Raw genomic sequence first — 17,243 nt, 5'->3', positions numbered from 1 at the left:
ATTGCAACACCTTAGTTGTTCATTGATTGCTTTCTCATATGTGCCTTGACCGCAGGCCTTCAGCAGTCGACCCCTTGCTCGAGCCAGCGACTTTGGGCTCAAGCTGGTGAGCTTTTGCTCAAACCAGATGAGCCACGCTCAAGCTGGTGACCTCTGGGTCCTCCACATCCCAGTCCGATGCTCTATCCACTGCGCCACCACAGGACAGGCTGTTGGTTGATTCTTATGAGTACCCTGACTGGGGATGGGAGCTGCACTCTTGGCGTATGGGGACAATCTCCAAACCAACTGAGATACTCCACCAGGGACTTCTCTTTTCTCTGCACCCCCGTGCTGCTTTCAAACCTCTGGATCTTGGCAGGTAGTGGGAGGGAGAATAAACGAACTCGCGCATTCTTTCTGCGCAGGGCAGCCCTTCCTGGTGCGGACGGCCTGTCTGGGGAAGACTGACAAATGCGGACGCATTGCTCACAAAAGGGAGCACTGGAGGGACACTACAACCCGGACAAACCTAGTGGGGGCGGGGAAGGACGCAGGGAAGCTGCCGGAACTCAGAATCTCCCTAGGGTTGAAAGCACGGAGGGGCTTCAGGAGGTTTCCTCCGTCACCAGGTGACACGAGGCATGCCCACAGCCTTCCGCGCCGTGCAACAGATCTCCGTCGTTCCAAAGGCCCCTCGCTTCGCCCCCTGCCGTCAAGCAGGGAAGCAGCAGCCACCGGCTACGGCCCTTCACGACAGTCCCGCGCTTTCTGGTTGGCGGCTCCTTGCTGATGTGTCGGGGGCGTGGCTTAGGAGAGCGGCCCCTCAGACGCCCATGGCTCCAGGTGCCTGCGGTGGATGACTTACCTCCGAGGACCCATGGGGGTGTCAGCCAGGTCCACGCGGGCCCCACCCGGCCCAGGTAGGCTCCAAGCCCCATCTGAGGGGTAGAGAGAGGGAGAGGGGCGCTGGCCTCACAGTGCCGGGGGCAGGGGGACTGCCTTGGGGGACCTGGAGAAGGGGACTTGGTTGGGAAGGGGCTTGTAGAGAGCGGTTGCAATCCGCTGTTTCGGGGTGATGTTGACCTTCGATTAGCGATTAGAGGACTATAGTCCGAGAGAGGTTTTGGGCTTTGGCGGGTTCTGGATGGGGGTAGCTGCGCGGCAGGGGTCTTTCTGGCAGAAATCAGCGGGAGACCCTGGGGCTGTTGGGGCTATGATTTGGGAACGAGCCAATTTTAAAGCACCTCCATCCCACCCGTGCACACATCTTTTTCCATTTATTGGTTGCAGATAAAGTACAGAAAGACAAGGCTGGACAGACCTCGGGGTCCAGTCAGACTGGCCGCATGGGGAAACTCTTGGGTTTTGAGTGGGCAGATGTGTTCACCTGGGGAAGGCTGGTAACCCTGCTGAATCGACCAATGCATCCTGCAAGCCTGGCTGTTTTCCGTTTTCTTTTCGGTAAGTCCAGTTTCTGGGAGGGGCCAGTATGGTTGGGATGGGAGAATAACAACCGTCCTTTGTCTATTTCTTGGTTACTTAGTGGACTTACCTCCCTTTTTCTCACAGCTGAAGATAAAAATGTCCTGGAAGAGGTATTTGTGGAGTTTAGGATTACACCCAGCTTTGTCTCCTCTGATCAGGGTTTGGAGGCGAGAAATGCTTTGATGTGAGCCTATAGGAAATAGAAAGAAACAGGGATTCATTTTCCTTGTGTCATCCAGTTGCCCAGTAATTATACTAAGGACTAGACCTCAGAGAAATGGCAGGAGTGACAGAGCAGATGATTTGGCTGAGATAGTAATTGCTGCTGCCTAATGGTTCTCAACTGGGGGCATTTTTGCTTCCCTGGGGTGGGAGGGACATTTAGCAATGTCTGGGCATTTATTTATTTGTCATATGTGGGGGGGATAGGTGGCTGCTGGCGTCTACATAGGAGCTGCTGATTGACCTATGATGCACAGGATAGTCTCTCCCAGCAAATAATTAACCAGCCCCAAATGTGAATGGTACTGTAGTTGCAAAACCTTGCCTTAACTGGAGCTAGCTTCCTGACCTGCATAGCCCTTTCTGTTGACTCAAGTTTGTTGGCCAAATACAACTGTTTTCTGGGTATGCCAGGTATTGGAAAGGGTTGAGAAGCATCACCCTAGAGTACTTTCTGTAGCCCAGTAGCACAGACCTTTATAACTATCAAAGCCTGAACAGCTTTGGCCTGACCTGTGGTGGCACAGTAGATAAAACATCAACCTGGAATGCTGAGATTGCTGGTTCAAAACCCTGGGTTTCCCTGGTCAAGGCACATATGGGAGTTGATGCTTCCTGCTCCTCCCCCCTTCTCTCTCTCTTGCTCTCTCTTTCTCCTCTCTAAAATGAATAATGGGCCCTGGCCGGTTGGCTCAGTGGTAGAGCGTCAGCCTGGCGTGCAGGAGTCCTGGCTTCGATTCCTGGCCAGGGCACACAGGAGAAGCGCCCATCTGCTTCTCCACCCCTCCCCCTCCTTCCTCTCTGTCTCTCTCTTCCCCTCCGCAGCCAAGGCTCCATTGGAGCAAAGTTGGCCCGGGCTTTGAGGATGGCTCTGTGGCCTCTGCCTCAGGCGTTAGAATGGCTCTGGTTGCAACAGAGCCACGCCCCAGAGGGGCAGAGCATTGCCTCCTGGTGGGCATGCCGGGTGGATCCCGGTGGGGCGCATGCAGGAGTCTGTCTGACTGCCTCCCTGTTTCCAAGTTCAGAAAAAAACCACAAACAAATAATACCTTAAATAAAAGAAATTAGAACAACTTTGATAGCATTTTGTATGCTTCTCTCAATTAATCCTCTCTGTAACCCTGAAAAATACCATGAACCCTCTTTTATAATTGAGGACTTGGCTTAGAAAGGTGCAGTCGCTGATCACACAACTGGCACTGTGCCTGGCATATAGTAGACACTCAGTAAGTTTTGTTGACTGAATGAGCAAATGAGCCAAGGTTGGGAAAGAAGTCTGACCCTAATGCTAGGTTTGATTGATTGTATTTGAATATATTTTACTGTTTCCTTTGCTGAGGCCTAATGGCCCTTCCCCAACTGCCTTCTCAGGGCTGCTGATGGTGCTGGACATTCCCCAGGAGCGTGGACTCAGCTCCTTGGACCGAAGATACCTGGATGGGCTGGATGTGTGCCGCTTCCCTTTGCTGGATGCCCTGCAACCACTGCCACTTGACTGGATGTATCTTGTCTATACCATCATGTTTCTGGGTGAGGGAAACTGTGGAAATATTGATTGGCTTACCTAAAACAGAAATACAAAGCATGCTGCTGGTTAATGAGCATAATCTTGGGCCCCTTATTTCACTTTTGCTGTGACTCCTAATTTTATCCTTCTGACCTGTGTGTCATCTGAGCTGTGACCCCATAGCTCTTTTTAAAAATACTAAAATAACATTTAATTTTCATTTAGTTGTACCTAATTATAAAATGCCTAATGACTTTTCTTAATCCCACCCCACAGCTAGTCCCAGTGAAGCTGGGCCTGTGGTGACCATTTGACCTTTTAATCCTCTACCCCACAAATCCCAGGTGCACTGGGCATGATGCTGGGCCTGTGCTACCGGATAAGCTGCGTGTTATTCCTGCTGCCGTACTGGTATGTGTTTCTACTGGACAAGACGTCTTGGAACAACCACTCCTATCTGTATGGTTTGTTGGCTTTTCAGCTGACATTCATGGATGCAAACCACTACTGGTATGAGTCCAGGGAGAAAGAAGGGAGGGGTTGGCTGGGTCAGGATGGTTACCAAAGATAGGGGCCTATTGAGGTCCTAGAATTTGCCCCAGCAAGCATAATTTCAACCATGCTTTGCAAAGGTCACTCTTGAATTTGGATGAATTTAGGAGGGGAAGCGTCAGCGAGGTTGGGGCAGTTGGGATGACAAAAAGCAAAATGGCTCCATTCCCACCCCTTCACTTTTTCCCTATCTCCCCACACGTGCCCTGATCTTTCCACTTCCTGAATTCTCTTTCTTAGAAGAGGAGAAGACTAAAGCCAGACATAGCTGTTTTCAGATACTTTAAGGGTCATCAGGTGGAAGAGGGAACAGACTTTGTGTGAGCCCAGAGGGGCAGAGTTAGAGCCAAGAGTAGAAGTTGCTGTGAGACAAAGTTATGTCAGAAGGAGAGGGCCCACCAGGGCTTCGCAGCAGTGCTGTCCTGAGAGGACGTAACCCTCCCCTACCTCTGGCTTAGGTGACCCTCTTTTACGGGAGATGGAGAAGGGATCTGGACACAGGGTGGCAAGGCAGATGACCTTTAAGGATTCTTCCCATTTTTAAGTGAAAAGCAAATATGAGATCTCAGTAAGATGGTTATAAGTAAAACATCTCAGGCATTGAATTTGTTACTGATTTATTAGTCATTAAGTTTCATTCATTAATACACACACACACACACACAAATACTCCTTTTGTAAACCATTCAGAATACCTAGCTCTGATCATATAGAATAAGAGGAACTTTTTTTTTTTTGAGAAGCATCACTCATAAGTAGTTACTTTTTTTTTTTTTTTTTTTTTTTTTTGCATTTTTCTGAAGCTGGAAACAGGGAGAGACAGTCAGACAGACTCCCGCATGCGCCCTACCGGGATTCACCCGGCACGCCCACCAGGGGCTACGCTCTGCCCACCAGGGGGCGATGCTCTGCCCATCCTGGGCGTCGCCATGTTGCGACCAGAGCCACGCTAGCGCCTGGGGCAGAGGCCACAGAGCCATCCCCAGTGCCCGGGCCATCTTTGCTCCAATGGAGCCTTGGCTCTGGGAGGGGAAGAGAGAGACAGAGAGGAAAGCGCAGCGGAGGGGTGGAGAAGCAAATGTGCGCTTCTCCTGTGTGCCCTGGCCGGGAATCGAACCCGGGTCCTCCGGACGCTAGGCCGACTCTCTACCGCTGAGCCAACCGGCCAGGGCCTAGTAGTTACTTTTTTTAAATTTCTTATTTATTCATTTTAGAGAGGAGAGGGAGAGAGAAGGGGGGAGGTTGCTGGCTTGAGTGTGGGATCATAGACATGACTCCATGGTCACTGGCTTGAAACCCAAGGTCACTGGCTTGAGCAACAGGTCACTCGCTCTGCTCCCCCCCCCCCCATCAAGGCACATATGAGAAAGCAATCAGTGAACAACTAAGGAGACTAAGGAGCAGCAAAATTGATGCTTCTCATCTCTCTCCCTTCCTATCTGCCTGTCTCTATCTGTCTCTGTCTGTCACAAACACACACAAATATATATATATATATATATATATATATATATATATATACACACACACATATATTTCTGTTATGAGATAAAATAATCAATGTTTGTGAGAGAATTTAATCATAATTCTAAAGGGCCTAAAAATAGCCTAGAGGACCAGAGAGAATATGGGAGTTGTCCTGAGATTGAGTATAACATTTAAAAAGAAAGGTGGAAATATGGCTGGATTAAGCTCTCCTCAGTCCTTACCTTACTTGATGTAGGTCTGTGGATGGCCTGCTGAATGCCCGGAAGCGGAATGCCCATGTGCCCCTTTGGAACTATGCTGTGCTGCGTGGCCAGGTACAAGATTTTAGGAAGGAGGGAGGTGTTCCTTGACAGCCATTGTCCACATGACTGCGTTCTACCCTGACAGCCATTGTCGGCCAAACTGCTCTCTACCCTGCTTTCCTGGGTCTTTTTTTTTTTTTTTTCCCTTTTGCTGGAAGGCTAGGCTGGCTTTTCTATTGTTTCCAATGCCCTAATCTCTGGGCTCTCTCACCTTGTCGTGGAAAGGATAGATAGAGCTTTGTCCCTACCGAGTAAGAATTATCATGGGAGCGAGAAGAATGTCTGTGCTTTGTCCTGGTTCTGTTGGTTGGAGCATTGTCCTGCAGTGCAGAGGTAGCTGGTTCAGTCCTTGGCCTGGCACTTACAGAAATAGATTGATGCTTCTGTCTCCCCTCTCCCCCTTCCTTTCTCTGGAATAAATAAATAAATAATAATTAAAAAATGAGGCAACAAAGAACATTGCCTGACTTGTGGTGGCACAGTGGATAAAGCGTCCACCTGGAACACTGAGGTTACCTGTTTGAAAACCCAGGCTTGCCTGGTTAAGGTGCATATGGGAGTTGATGCTTCCTACTCCTCCCCTTGTTCTCTCTTTTTCTCCTCTCTCTAAAATGAATAAAAACAATTAATGTCTGTGCTTTAAGACTTTCCTTGGTGCCTAATACTGGGCCTGGCCTTGGTAGGATGTTAGTAGGAACTTGTTGGGTGATTGAATATCTGAGATGAGTGAATAGAAGAATGGAACTAATCTTTGGACCCTGAGCTGAGATGAGAACTTACTTTATTTTTGACTGCAGAAAACAAGGTTCTTTTTTTATTTTAACGTTTGTTTTGCCTTTTGTGTTTGCAGATTTTCATTGTATACTTCATTGCGGGTGTGAAAAAGCTGGATGCAGACTGGGTGGAAGGCTATTCCATGGAGTACCTCTCTCGGCACTGGCTCTTCAGTCCCTTCAAGTGAGTGGCGGTCAGGGCAGAGGCCTTGGAGGCCCAGGTACAGTGTGGGTGACTTACCTCTGTCATGTCTGCAACAGTAGCTGCTGTTCCTACTTTGCCTGAGTTTCCAACATGCTTTCCTCTGTCCACTCCTCTCCCTATTCAAAAGACAGAATTGATATCAAAAGATCTAGGCCTCGTTGCCTCTGTGAAAGTTAAGGTGTAGGTAGGAATGAAGGGAAAGAAATTTAAAAAGGGGAAGAAGGAACCAGAACTCAGTGGATGCTTCAGTTCCCCTGCAGTTGCCCCTGAGTGGTGCCCTTCTACTTGGGTGGTCACCCCAGCCTCAGAGCAGGATTCCGTAGCCAGTGTACTGAGGTGGACAGTCAGTGTCCCTGTCCTGACAGAACCAGTGTTACCAACTCTTTACAAAGCAGAGGTTCACCTGATTTCTGTCTCCCATTTCTCCTTTTCTCCTGTTTTACTTCATTCTTTTTCCTCTTCCCTTTATCTCCCAATTCCTGTAGTTTGATTTCAGTGTCATGTTAGTTAAACATTCACTTTTTAAAGTTTCTTCTTATTTATAATCTCTGTGAGGAACCTGCCCACCACAGCACACATGCTTTAAAAAAAAAAAAAAAAAAAAAAAATATATATATATATATATATATATATTTAAAAATATATATATATATTTTGGGGGGGGCGAGGGAGGTGACAGAGTCAGAGAAAGTCAGGAAGGGAGAGATATGAAAAGCATCAATTCTTCATTGTGGCACTCTAGTTGTTCATTGATTGCTTTCTCATATGTGCCTTGACGGGGGGGGGGGGGAGGGGGGGCTACAGCAGACTGAGTGACCCCTTGCTCGAGCCAGCGACCCTGTGCTCAAACTCATGAGCCTTGCTCAAACCAGATGAGCCCGCACTCAAGCTGGCGACCTTGGGGTCTCGAACCTGGGTCCTCCGTGTTCCAGTCTGACACTCCATCCACTGCGCCACTGCCTGGTCAGGCTTTAATAGATATATTTATATAAATATATTTAAAAAATTGATTTTAGAGAGAGAAGAAGGGAGAGTGAGAGATAAAGACATCAATTTGTTCCACTTATTTATGCATTCATTGGTTGGTTCTTTTTTTTTTTTCTGAAGCTGCAAATGGGGAGAGACAGTCAGACAGACTCCCGCATGCGCCCGACCGGGATCCACCCGGCACGCCCACCAGGAGGCGACGCTCTGCCCCTCCAGGGCGTCGCACTGTTGCGACCAGAGCCACTCTAGCGCCTGGGGCAGAGGCCAAGGAGCCATCCCCAGTGCCCGGGCCATCTTTGCTCCAATGGAGCCTCGCTGCAGGAGGGGAAGAGAGAGACAGAGAGGAAGGAGAGGGGGAGGGGTGGAGAAGCAAATGGGCGCTTCTCCTGTGTGCCCTGGCCGGGAATCGAACCCGGGACTTCTGCACGCCAGGCCGATGCTCTACCACTGAGCCAACCGGCCAGGGCCCATTGGTTGATTCTTATATGTGCCCTGACCGGATATTGAACCTGCAACCTTGGCATAGCCTAAGGTGTATGGAAATGTAATGTAGGTTGGAAAACCCGTGCTGTCCTTGTGCAGAGCTCCACCCACCTACTGGGGTAGATCTTTTGACTTGGAAGGGGCAGCAGAGAGACATCTGCTGTGAATGTGCTATGAGAGCTGGGTTCTTGAGGCTGATGCCTGACCGTGTCCCTGGTGTTTACAGACTAGTCTTGTCGGAGGAGATGACTAGTCTACTAGTGGTGCACTGGTGTGGACTGCTGCTTGACCTCTCAGCTGGTTTCCTTCTCTTCTTCAATGCCTCAAGACCCATGGGCCTTCTCTTCGTGTCATACTTCCACTGTATGAATTCCCAGCTTTTCAGCATTGGTCAGTACCTATTGTCTATTAGGAAATAGGAAACCACACGTTTGCAGGGAGGGACTTGCCAGAGGCATTGTTTTTTTTATGGGTTTTTTTGTGTGTGTGTGTGCCTGACAGAGACAGAATCAGAGAAAGGGACAGACAGGAAGGGAGAGAGATAAGAAACATCAATTCTTCATTGCAGCTCCTTAGTTCATTGATTGCTTTCTCATATGTGCCTTGACCAGGGTGCTACAGCAGATTGAGTGACCTCCTTGCTCAAACCAGAGGTGCCTACACTCAAGGTGGCGGCCTTGGGGTTTTGAACCTGGGTCCTCTGTGTCCCAGTCCAATGCTCTATCCACTGCGCCACTGCCTGGTCACCAGAGGCATTGTTTGGGACTGAGATGATGGAATAGGAGCTAAATTGAGCCAGATGCAGTCACTGGAATAGAAATAAAGGGAGGAGAGGATTGTGGCTTTTGGGCACAGCTAAGTATGTTATATAGGAAAGAATCCCAGGAAGTAAGTATCCTTTAGTTAAAAACTTTCATCATAAATGGAATACTTGAGAGAGGTTTCTTTTTTTTTTCTTTTTACAGAGACACAGAGAGAGTCGGAGAGAGGGATAGATAGGGACAGACAGGAACGGAAAGAGATGAGAAGCACCAATCATCAGTTTTTTGTTGCAACACCTTAGTTGTTCATAGATTGATTTCTCATTGTGCCTTGACCACGGGCCTTCAGCAGACTGAGTGACCCCTTGCTCGAGCCAGCGACCTTGGTTCCAAGCTGGTGAGCTTTTGCTGAAACCAGATGAGCCTGTGCTCAAGCTGGTGACCTCGGGGTCTTGAACCTGGGTCCTCCGCATCCCAGTCCGACGCTCTATCCACTGTGCCACCGCCTGGTCAGGCGGGAGAAGTTTCTTAAGGGAAAGGGGTTGAGGCGATTACTCATGTTTCCTTAAACCAGACTCCTGAAATGCTTATTTTCTGCTTGCTTTTCCAGGCATGTTCCCCTATGTCATGCTGGCCAGCAGCCCTCTATTCTGCTCCCCTGATTGGCCTCAGAAGCTGGTATCTCACTGCCCCAAAAGGCTGCAAGAACTGCTGCCTCTCAAGGCTGCCCCTCAGCCCAGTGCTTCCTGTGTATATAAGAGGAAACGGGCCAGAGGTGGCCAGAAGCCAGGGCTGCGTCATCAGCTAGGCGCTGCCTTCACCCTGCTCTACCTCCTAGAGCAGCTCTTCCTGCCCTATTCCCATTTCCTCACCCAGGTATGTGGAGGCTGCTGGTTGGCTTGGAAAGTGGCAGAGGTGACAATAATAAAGGAAAAATGAGGCTGGTTTTGTAGCTCTGTCTTGGTAGAGGATGGGACAGCATAAGAACCATTGAGCTGATTTCCTCTGCCCTGCCTTCTCAGGGCTATAACAATTGGACAAATGGGCTATATGGCTATTCCTGGGACATGATGGTACACTCCCGCTCCCACCAGCACGTGAAGATCACCTACCGTGACAGCCACACTGGCGAGCTGGGCTACCTCAACCCTGGGGTGAGATTTCTGATGCTGATAATTTATTGTTCTTTTGAGCTCCCTTGAGCTTTGGGGTCTGGTTTGGTCCTAAATACAATTATAAAATAAAACAAATTTGGAAATTTGGGTCACTGCCCCTTCTTAGGAGCCTCCTTTTTTTTTTTTTTTTTTTTTTTTTTACAGAGGCAGAGATAGACAGGGACAAACAGACAGGAACGGAGAGAGATGAGAAGCATCAATCATCAGTTTCTCGTTGTGCGTTGCGAGTTCTTAGTTGTTCATTGATTGCTTTCTCACATGTGCCTTGACCGCAGGCCTTCAGCAGACCGAGTAACCCCCTGCTGGAGCCAGTGACCTTGGGTCTAAGCTGGTGAGCTCTTTGCTCAAGCCAAATGAGCCCGCGCTCAAGCTGGCGACCTCGGGGTCTCGAACCTGGGTCCTTCTGCATCCCAGTCCAACGCTCTATCCACTGCACCACCACCTGGTCAGGCGAGCCAGTGACCTTTCACCTAAGCTGTTGAACTTTGCTCAAACCAGATGAGCCCACGGTCAAGCTGGCAACCTGGGTCCTCCGCATCCCAGTCTGACGCTCCATCCACTGCGCCACCGCCTGGTCAGGCTGAACCTTCTTTTTTTTTTTTTTTTTTTAAATTCATTTTAGAAAGGAGAGGGAGAGACAGAGAGAGAGAGAAGAGACAGAGAGAGAGAAGGGGGGAAGAGCTGGAAGCATCAACTCCCATATGTGCCTGGACCAGGTAAGCCCAGGGTTTTGAACCGGCGACCTCAGCATTTCCAGGTCGACGCTTTATCCACTGCGCTACCACAGGTCAGGCCCTGAACCTTTTTTTTTTTTTTTTTTTTTTTTTTTCATTTTTTCTGAAGCTGGAAACGGGGAGAGACAGTCAGACAGACTCCCGCATGCGCCCGACCGGGATCCACCCGGCACGCCCACCAGGGGCGACGCTCTGCCCACCAGGGGGCGATAATCTGCCCATCCTGGGCGTCGCCATGTTGCGACCAGAGCCACTCTAGCACCTGGGGCAGAGGCCACAGAGCCATCCCCAGCGCCCGGGCCATCTTTGCTCCAATGGAGCCTTGGCTGCGGGAGGGGAAGAGAGAGACAGAGAGGAAAGCGCGGCGGAGGGGTGGAGAAGCAAATGGGCGCTTCTCCTGTGTGCCCTGGCCGGGAATCGAACCCGGGTCCTCCGCACGCTAGGCCGACGCTCTACCGCTGAGCCAACCGGCCAGGTGAACCTTCTTTTATGTGGGTTGAAATAGGGCAGTGTCTTTCACTTCTTTGAACTGAGATTAGATTTAAGAGACATAAGTACCACCACTAGCCCAGCGATGAAAAATTCTTCCCCAAAGACAAGTTCAGTGTTGTTTTTCCCCTGGTCAAAACAGCCAGATCTTTTTGTAGCATGGGCAGTGCATGACTCATCCAGGAGGTCAGTAACAATGAGGTGGGACTAATAATGGGGGTTTGGGACAGGTATTCACACAGAGCCGGCGATGGAAGGATCATGCAGACATGCTGAAGCAATATGCCACTTGCCTGAGCCGCCTGCTTCCCAAGTACAATGTTACTGAGCCCCAGATCTACTTTGATATTTGGGTCTCCATCAATGAACGCTTCCAGCAGAGGTGGGCAAGGGGAGCAGAGAAGGGGGAAAGATGAAGTCCATTCCTTTTGCCAAAATGAATAATAGCTCGTGCTCCCCAGTATTGTCTTGCTTAAAAGGCTGTCGTCCCTCTGGTGCATGTCCTTGTTGACCCGGTTGTGGGCATAGCTGATTGCTTCCAGCAGGGGGCACTATTATCCAGAATAAAAGGTAATGACTTGTTCTGCTAGAAACTTAACACAATTCTCAGGTGGCCACTAATTCTCATTCTTCCCAGCGCTCCAGAATCTCTTTCTGCCCTAGACTGGTAATAAGATGTCGACATAGGCAATTGTTTCTATCTGAAAGCCCTGGTCCTTCTTTCTGGGAATAGTGATGAAAGAAACAGAATTAGAAATTCCAGTGGGTAGGTGGCTGTGGACTTCTTAAAACATAGTTTTCTTTCCTAAGGATTTTTGACCCTCGTGTGGACATTGTGCAGGCTGCCTGGTCCCCCTTCCAGCGTACACCTTGGCTGCAGCCATTGTTGATGGACCTGTCTCCCTGGAGGGCCAAGTTACAGGAAATCAAGAGCAGCTTGGACAACCACACTGAGGTGGTCTTCATTGCAGATTTCCCTGGTATGGTATGGAAGAAAGCTGGGAGAGGCTTTGCTGTCTTTCTTCCTGTCTTCCTTGGTCAGGGACATTGCTTCTGGTAGCGTGGAGAGGGGCACTCCTTGTGAGAGGAATGTTTTTGAAATGTGAGGGGTGGCAGTAGTGAAGATGTGATGTCCTTGGCTGGGAGTGGGTTCACTGCCATGGTGTGGATTGGAGAACCTTGTTGCCCCTGGCAGGGCTGCACCTAGAGAATTTTGTCAGTGAAGACCTGGGCAACACTAGCATCCAGCTGCTGCAGGGGGAGGTGACTGTGGAGCTGGTGGCAGAGCGGAGGAACCAAACTCTTCAGGAGGGAGAAAAAATGCAGGTATTTTGTAGACTTAATAACAGAAAGATTTAGATGAGTAGAGTCCATTTATTATAGACTCAGAATACTTTACTATAGCAGTAATGCTGTGGGGGCTTGAAAAGCAAAGACCCTTGGGGCTGTGAATAGTCTCGCCCAGTATTCTAGAGGTCAGTTCCTTCGGACTCCGAAACACAGTGAGAAGCAAGATGCCTGGGGGGTGAGGGAGCAGAAAGTGTTAGGAGCCCATAGACTGGCTAGGAAAAGTTTAAGAGTGAAATATATTCATTTCTACTCCCTTGTCAGTTGCCCGCTGGTGAGTACCATAAAGTGTACACAACATCAGCCAGTCCTTCCTGCTACATGTACATGTATGTCAACACTACGGAGTTTGCACTAGAGCAAGACCTGGCATATCTGCAAGAATTGAAAGAGAAGGTAGAGAATGGAAGTGGTGAGTATATAAAGATTTGGGCTGAGGTAGCTGCTGGGTACAAGAAGTTAGGGTTGTGAATGAGGATATAGCCGTGAAATAATGAACTTGAAGCCTTTAGCCTGTGAAAGGGGAGTTCTAGGAGAGAGAATGAACTCTTTCTTAGTCATTCCTCTTTTTGCTGACCTCTGGGCAGAAACAGGGCCTCTACCTCCAGAGCTACAACCTCTGCTGGAAGGGGAAGTAAAAGGAGGTCCTGAGCCCACACCTCTGGTTCAGACCTTTCTTAAACGCCAGCAAAGGCTCCAGGAGATTGAACGCCGGCGAAATACCCCTTTCCGTGAGCGATTATTCCGCTTCTTGCTGCGAAAGCTCTATATTTTTCGCCGCAGGTAAGTTTTATCCAGAACGGTACTTGTCATTGCTACCAGATCTTTGCAAGCTAGGTAACTTTTCTCTGGTGAGGTGACAGTGGGGACTCTTTCCCAGGAAAGGAAAGTCTAGGGCTAAGTATCTTTTTCCCTCTATTCTCCTCTCCCTGACTTAATGGAAGAGTAAATGACCTGTGTTGTGATGGTCTGCTATATTTCTACCTCTCCCAGTGTATAAAGAGTGGGGTACCCTTCCAGAGGGATGGGAGGGGGCAGTTCTCATTAATGCCTGGGGGAGGGGAGGAAGGATCCAGGTGCCTCCTAAGGGCTTTGGTAGCAATTCCTATATTGAAACACGAGTTTGGACTGGGTAGACTTTTTCCTCTTTTTCAGCTTCCTGATGACGTGTATCTCACTTCGAAATCTGGCATTAGGCCGCCCATCCCGGGAGCAACTGGCCCAAGAGGTGACTTATGCAAACTTGCGACCCTTTGAGCCAGTTGGAGAGTCAAGTCCTTCAAACACAGATTCTGCTAGTTCTAATCCTTCTGAACCAAATTCCGACCATATCCACTCAGAGTTCTGAGGGGAGCCGAATGTCGGATACGGATGTGGGAGAAGCCAGTCACAGGACCATTACCCATGCAGTGGAAATTTGAAAAAAATTGTACAAATATTTACATTTTTCTTCCTTGTCCAAAGCTCTTTAAATTTCAGAGATTATAACTTAGAGAAGCCAAAAACTAAAGCAAGGATAAGATTTAAATCCAAGGTTTAGGGGTTAGGAGGGGTTAAAAGCAAGGTGCTAGGATAAAGGGGGAAGTCAGGTTTAGAGTGGTTGGCTCCTTAGGGAAAGTTTTCATGTACCATGAGGAAAATATTGTAGCTAATTTTTCTCAAGTGCCTACATTATTACATTTAGTCCTTAAAGGTCATTAGTCCTATTTTACAGTTGGAGAAACTGAGGCTGAGAGGTAATATAATTTGTTCAAAGACAAATCTAGTATGGAATAGATTGATGGTTTGAATGTCATGTCTGACTTAAGATCCTGTCTCTTATAGTTTTCAGAATCACAATAATTCTGAAATAACATAGCTTACAACTTGTCTTAATAGTGATTAGTATGGTGATTAGCAGGCCCTGCCCGGTTGGCTCAATAGTAGTAGCCAATCGGCCTAGTGTGTGGATGTCCTGGGTTTGATTCTTGGTCAGGGCACACAGGAAAAGCTTCTCCACCCTTCCCCCTCCCCTCTCTCTCCCCACTGTCTTTCTCCCTGTCCCTCTCTCTTTTTCTCTTCCCTTCCTGTAGCCATGGCTCGATTAGTTCAAATGTATCAGCCCAGGCACTGAGGATGGATCCGTGGAGCCTTAGCCTCAGGTGCTAAAAATAGCTCGGTTATGAGCATGGCCCCAGATGGGCAGAGTATCAGCCCCAGATGAGTTGCCAGGTGGATCCCAGTCGGGGTACATTTGGGAGTCTGTCTTCCTTCCATTTACTTGGAGAAAAAAGGATGGTGATCAGTTCTAAATGCACACAGAAAATTTCACTACAATTGTGGTTCGTTCTTTGTTTCTCTTAACTATATAGCAAGTTTTTCACTAGCAGTTATAAGAGTAGTTAGAATAGCATAAAGTTAAGTAAGGTAATTTAGATTAGTAGGGTTTTTCTAAAAATGAGCTTAATATTTAGCTTTATTCTAGCATTTAGTGAGAAGGTAAAGTTTGTTTTTTTTTTTACAGAGAGAGTCAGAGAGAGAGAGAGATAGGGACAGACAGACAGGAACGGAGAGAGATGAGAAGCATCAATCATCAGTTTTTCTGTTGTGACACCTTAGTTGTTCATTGACTGCTTTCTCATATGTGCCTTGACCGTGGGCCTTCAAGCAGACCGAGTAACCCCTTGCTCAAGCCAGCAACCTTGGGTCCAGGCTGGTGAGCTTTGCTCAAACCAGATGAGCCTGTGCTCAAACTGGCAACCTCGGGGTCTTGAACATAGGTCCTCCGCATACCGCCTGGTCAGGCGAGAAGGTAAAGTATTAACCAAACTTGGTGAGGATGTTTATTCTTTTTTATTTTGACAGAGGGACAGACAGACAGGAAGGGAGAGATGAGAAGCATCAATTCTTCATTGTAGCTCCTGAGTTGTTCACTGATTGCTTTCTCAATATGTGCCTTGACTGGGGGGCTACCGCAGAGCAAGTGACCCTTTGCTCGAGCCAGTGACCATGGAATCATGTCTATGATCCCACACTCAAGCCGGGGACCTTGGAGTCTCGAACCTGGGTCCTCCGTGTCCCAGTCCAATGCTCTATCCACTGCACCACTGCCTGGTCAGATGAGAATGTTTAGTCATTTTATAGGTTTGGATATACAGGGGTGATCAAGGAAGCTCCTCAGTTCCATGAATGTTTAAAGGCCTGGCACTGAGCTAGGAAGCGAAAATGTGTAGAAATTTAAAAAAAAAGAGCTCATGGTCTTGTAACAGCTGGCAGTAAATTGGCAGTTCCAGTAACTGATAAAGGATTATATATCTATTTTCATGCTTCTTTCCATGCCCCACCCCACCCCACCCCACTCCACCCCCATGGTCAGTGGGTCCCAGGGTTCCTTCCCAGGCAGTTTTTCACTGTACACAGTTGGGATGATGTCTATTCCATGGTTCCCAGTGAAGCTGCTTAGCTTTCTTTCCTGTGTCCTAGACCTATATATCTGTCTCCACCTAGATATCCCACACAGCTCTCAAACTGTCTGTCCTGAACAAAATTTACCTTTGTTCCCAACTCAAGACCTGCTTCTCTAAGTGAATGGAAACTGAACCTTTTTTTTTTTTTTAAGAGAATGAGAAAGGGACAGACTGGGAGATATGAAAAACATCAACTCGTACCTACGGCACTTTGTTCATTGATTTCTTTCTCATGTGTACCCTGATGGGGTGGGGTGGTGGGCTCCAGCTGAGCCAGTGACCCCTTGCTCAAGCCTGCAACCTTGGGCTCAAGCTGGTGAGTTTGTGCTCAAGCTGCAATCTCCGGGTTTCAAACCTGGGTCCTCAGTGGATAGATGGCTCTATCCACTGCACCACTACCTGTGGGGTTGATGTAGTTTTTTGACCAACTCATCAGCCTTAAATCTTTACATTTATTTCAAGTCCCATCAGTTCTACCTCTTCTTAAATGTTAATTTCATATGTACTCTGTTCTTTCAGCCTTTATGTTGGAATCGAATTATGGAGACCAGAGCAGGGCTACCATGTAGCTATGTAGGTCAGGCTTGAGTGACTGGGGCCTTGACTCAAGGTATTGCACACGGGCTGTGCCACAGGGTGTCTTAGCACTTCCTAAGAATGCTGTGAACACTGGTTTCCAATCCTTTTGCAGATCTCAGTGGCACAGTATACCTCAGCACTATGCCCTTTGCCAGTAAGTTCAGCTAGCTTGTTTCTGTAACCACCATCTTCTTCCCTTTGGTAAGAAAAGTAGCCGAGGGGACTCTTGCAATTATACTTTTAATATAGCCAAAGATACTGCTCTGCCCAAACCATTAGTATACCAGTTTAGTAACTTTTCCCTTTGAAAAAGTTGGGAGAGAGGAAGTATACCCTCTATGCCCAGCATTTGGATATTCTGTCTCCAATTGATGTCTCATTTTCATCCTTTTTCCCTTCTTAAACTTTGTTAAAGCTGACATGTTTGTGACATTCTCTTCTGTAACACGTCTCATACTTTTAACTGTCACCACCTTGTTTCACGCCTTTGCTTTGCTCTTATTCTTATCCCTGGGTTAATGCCCCTCTACCTTCCTAGCTTTAAAATTCTTTTCCACAGGCCTGACCTGTGGTGGCGCAGTGGGATAAAGCGTCGACCTGGAACACTGAGGTCGCCAGTTCGAAAACTTGGGCTTGCCTGGTCAAGGCACATAAGGGAGTTGATGCTTCCTGCACCTCCCCCTTCTCTCTCTCTCTCTCCCCTCTAAAAAATCAATAAATATATTT

At 48.2% G+C, this 17,243-nt stretch overlaps 1 protein-coding gene across 3 annotated transcripts; it reads left to right on the top strand.

The window, feature by feature from the left end:
* The first annotated feature begins 781 nt into the window (after window positions 1-781).
* On the top strand, window positions 782-17,243 carry GGCX (gamma-glutamyl carboxylase). 3 transcript variants are annotated; one of them, XM_066267541.1, is made up of 15 exons: window positions 782-902; window positions 1,273-1,443; window positions 3,061-3,219; window positions 3,541-3,706; window positions 5,472-5,550; window positions 6,389-6,495; window positions 8,213-8,376; window positions 9,358-9,623; window positions 9,770-9,901; window positions 11,376-11,527; window positions 11,956-12,125; window positions 12,341-12,471; window positions 12,757-12,904; window positions 13,086-13,275; window positions 13,648-17,243. In XM_066267541.1, the coding sequence occupies exons 1-15, from the start codon at window positions 839-841 to the stop codon at window positions 13,838-13,840; spliced, it is 2,292 nt and encodes a 763-aa protein (XP_066123638.1). In that variant the 5' UTR covers window positions 782-838; the 3' UTR covers window positions 13,841-17,243. The 3 variants fall into 3 exon arrangements, with proteins under 3 accessions (XP_066123638.1, XP_066123635.1, XP_066123639.1); XM_066267538.1 differs by having other exon boundaries at window positions 13,080-13,275; XM_066267542.1 differs by lacking the exon at window positions 13,086-13,275 and having other exon boundaries at window positions 13,648-13,786.

This window comes from Saccopteryx bilineata, chromosome 3 (genome assembly GCF_036850765.1).
Source record: "Saccopteryx bilineata isolate mSacBil1 chromosome 3, mSacBil1_pri_phased_curated, whole genome shotgun sequence".
Lineage (NCBI taxonomy): Eukaryota > Metazoa > Chordata > Mammalia > Chiroptera > Emballonuridae > Saccopteryx > Saccopteryx bilineata.
This window is presented reverse-complemented; position numbering and strand designations above follow the sequence as displayed.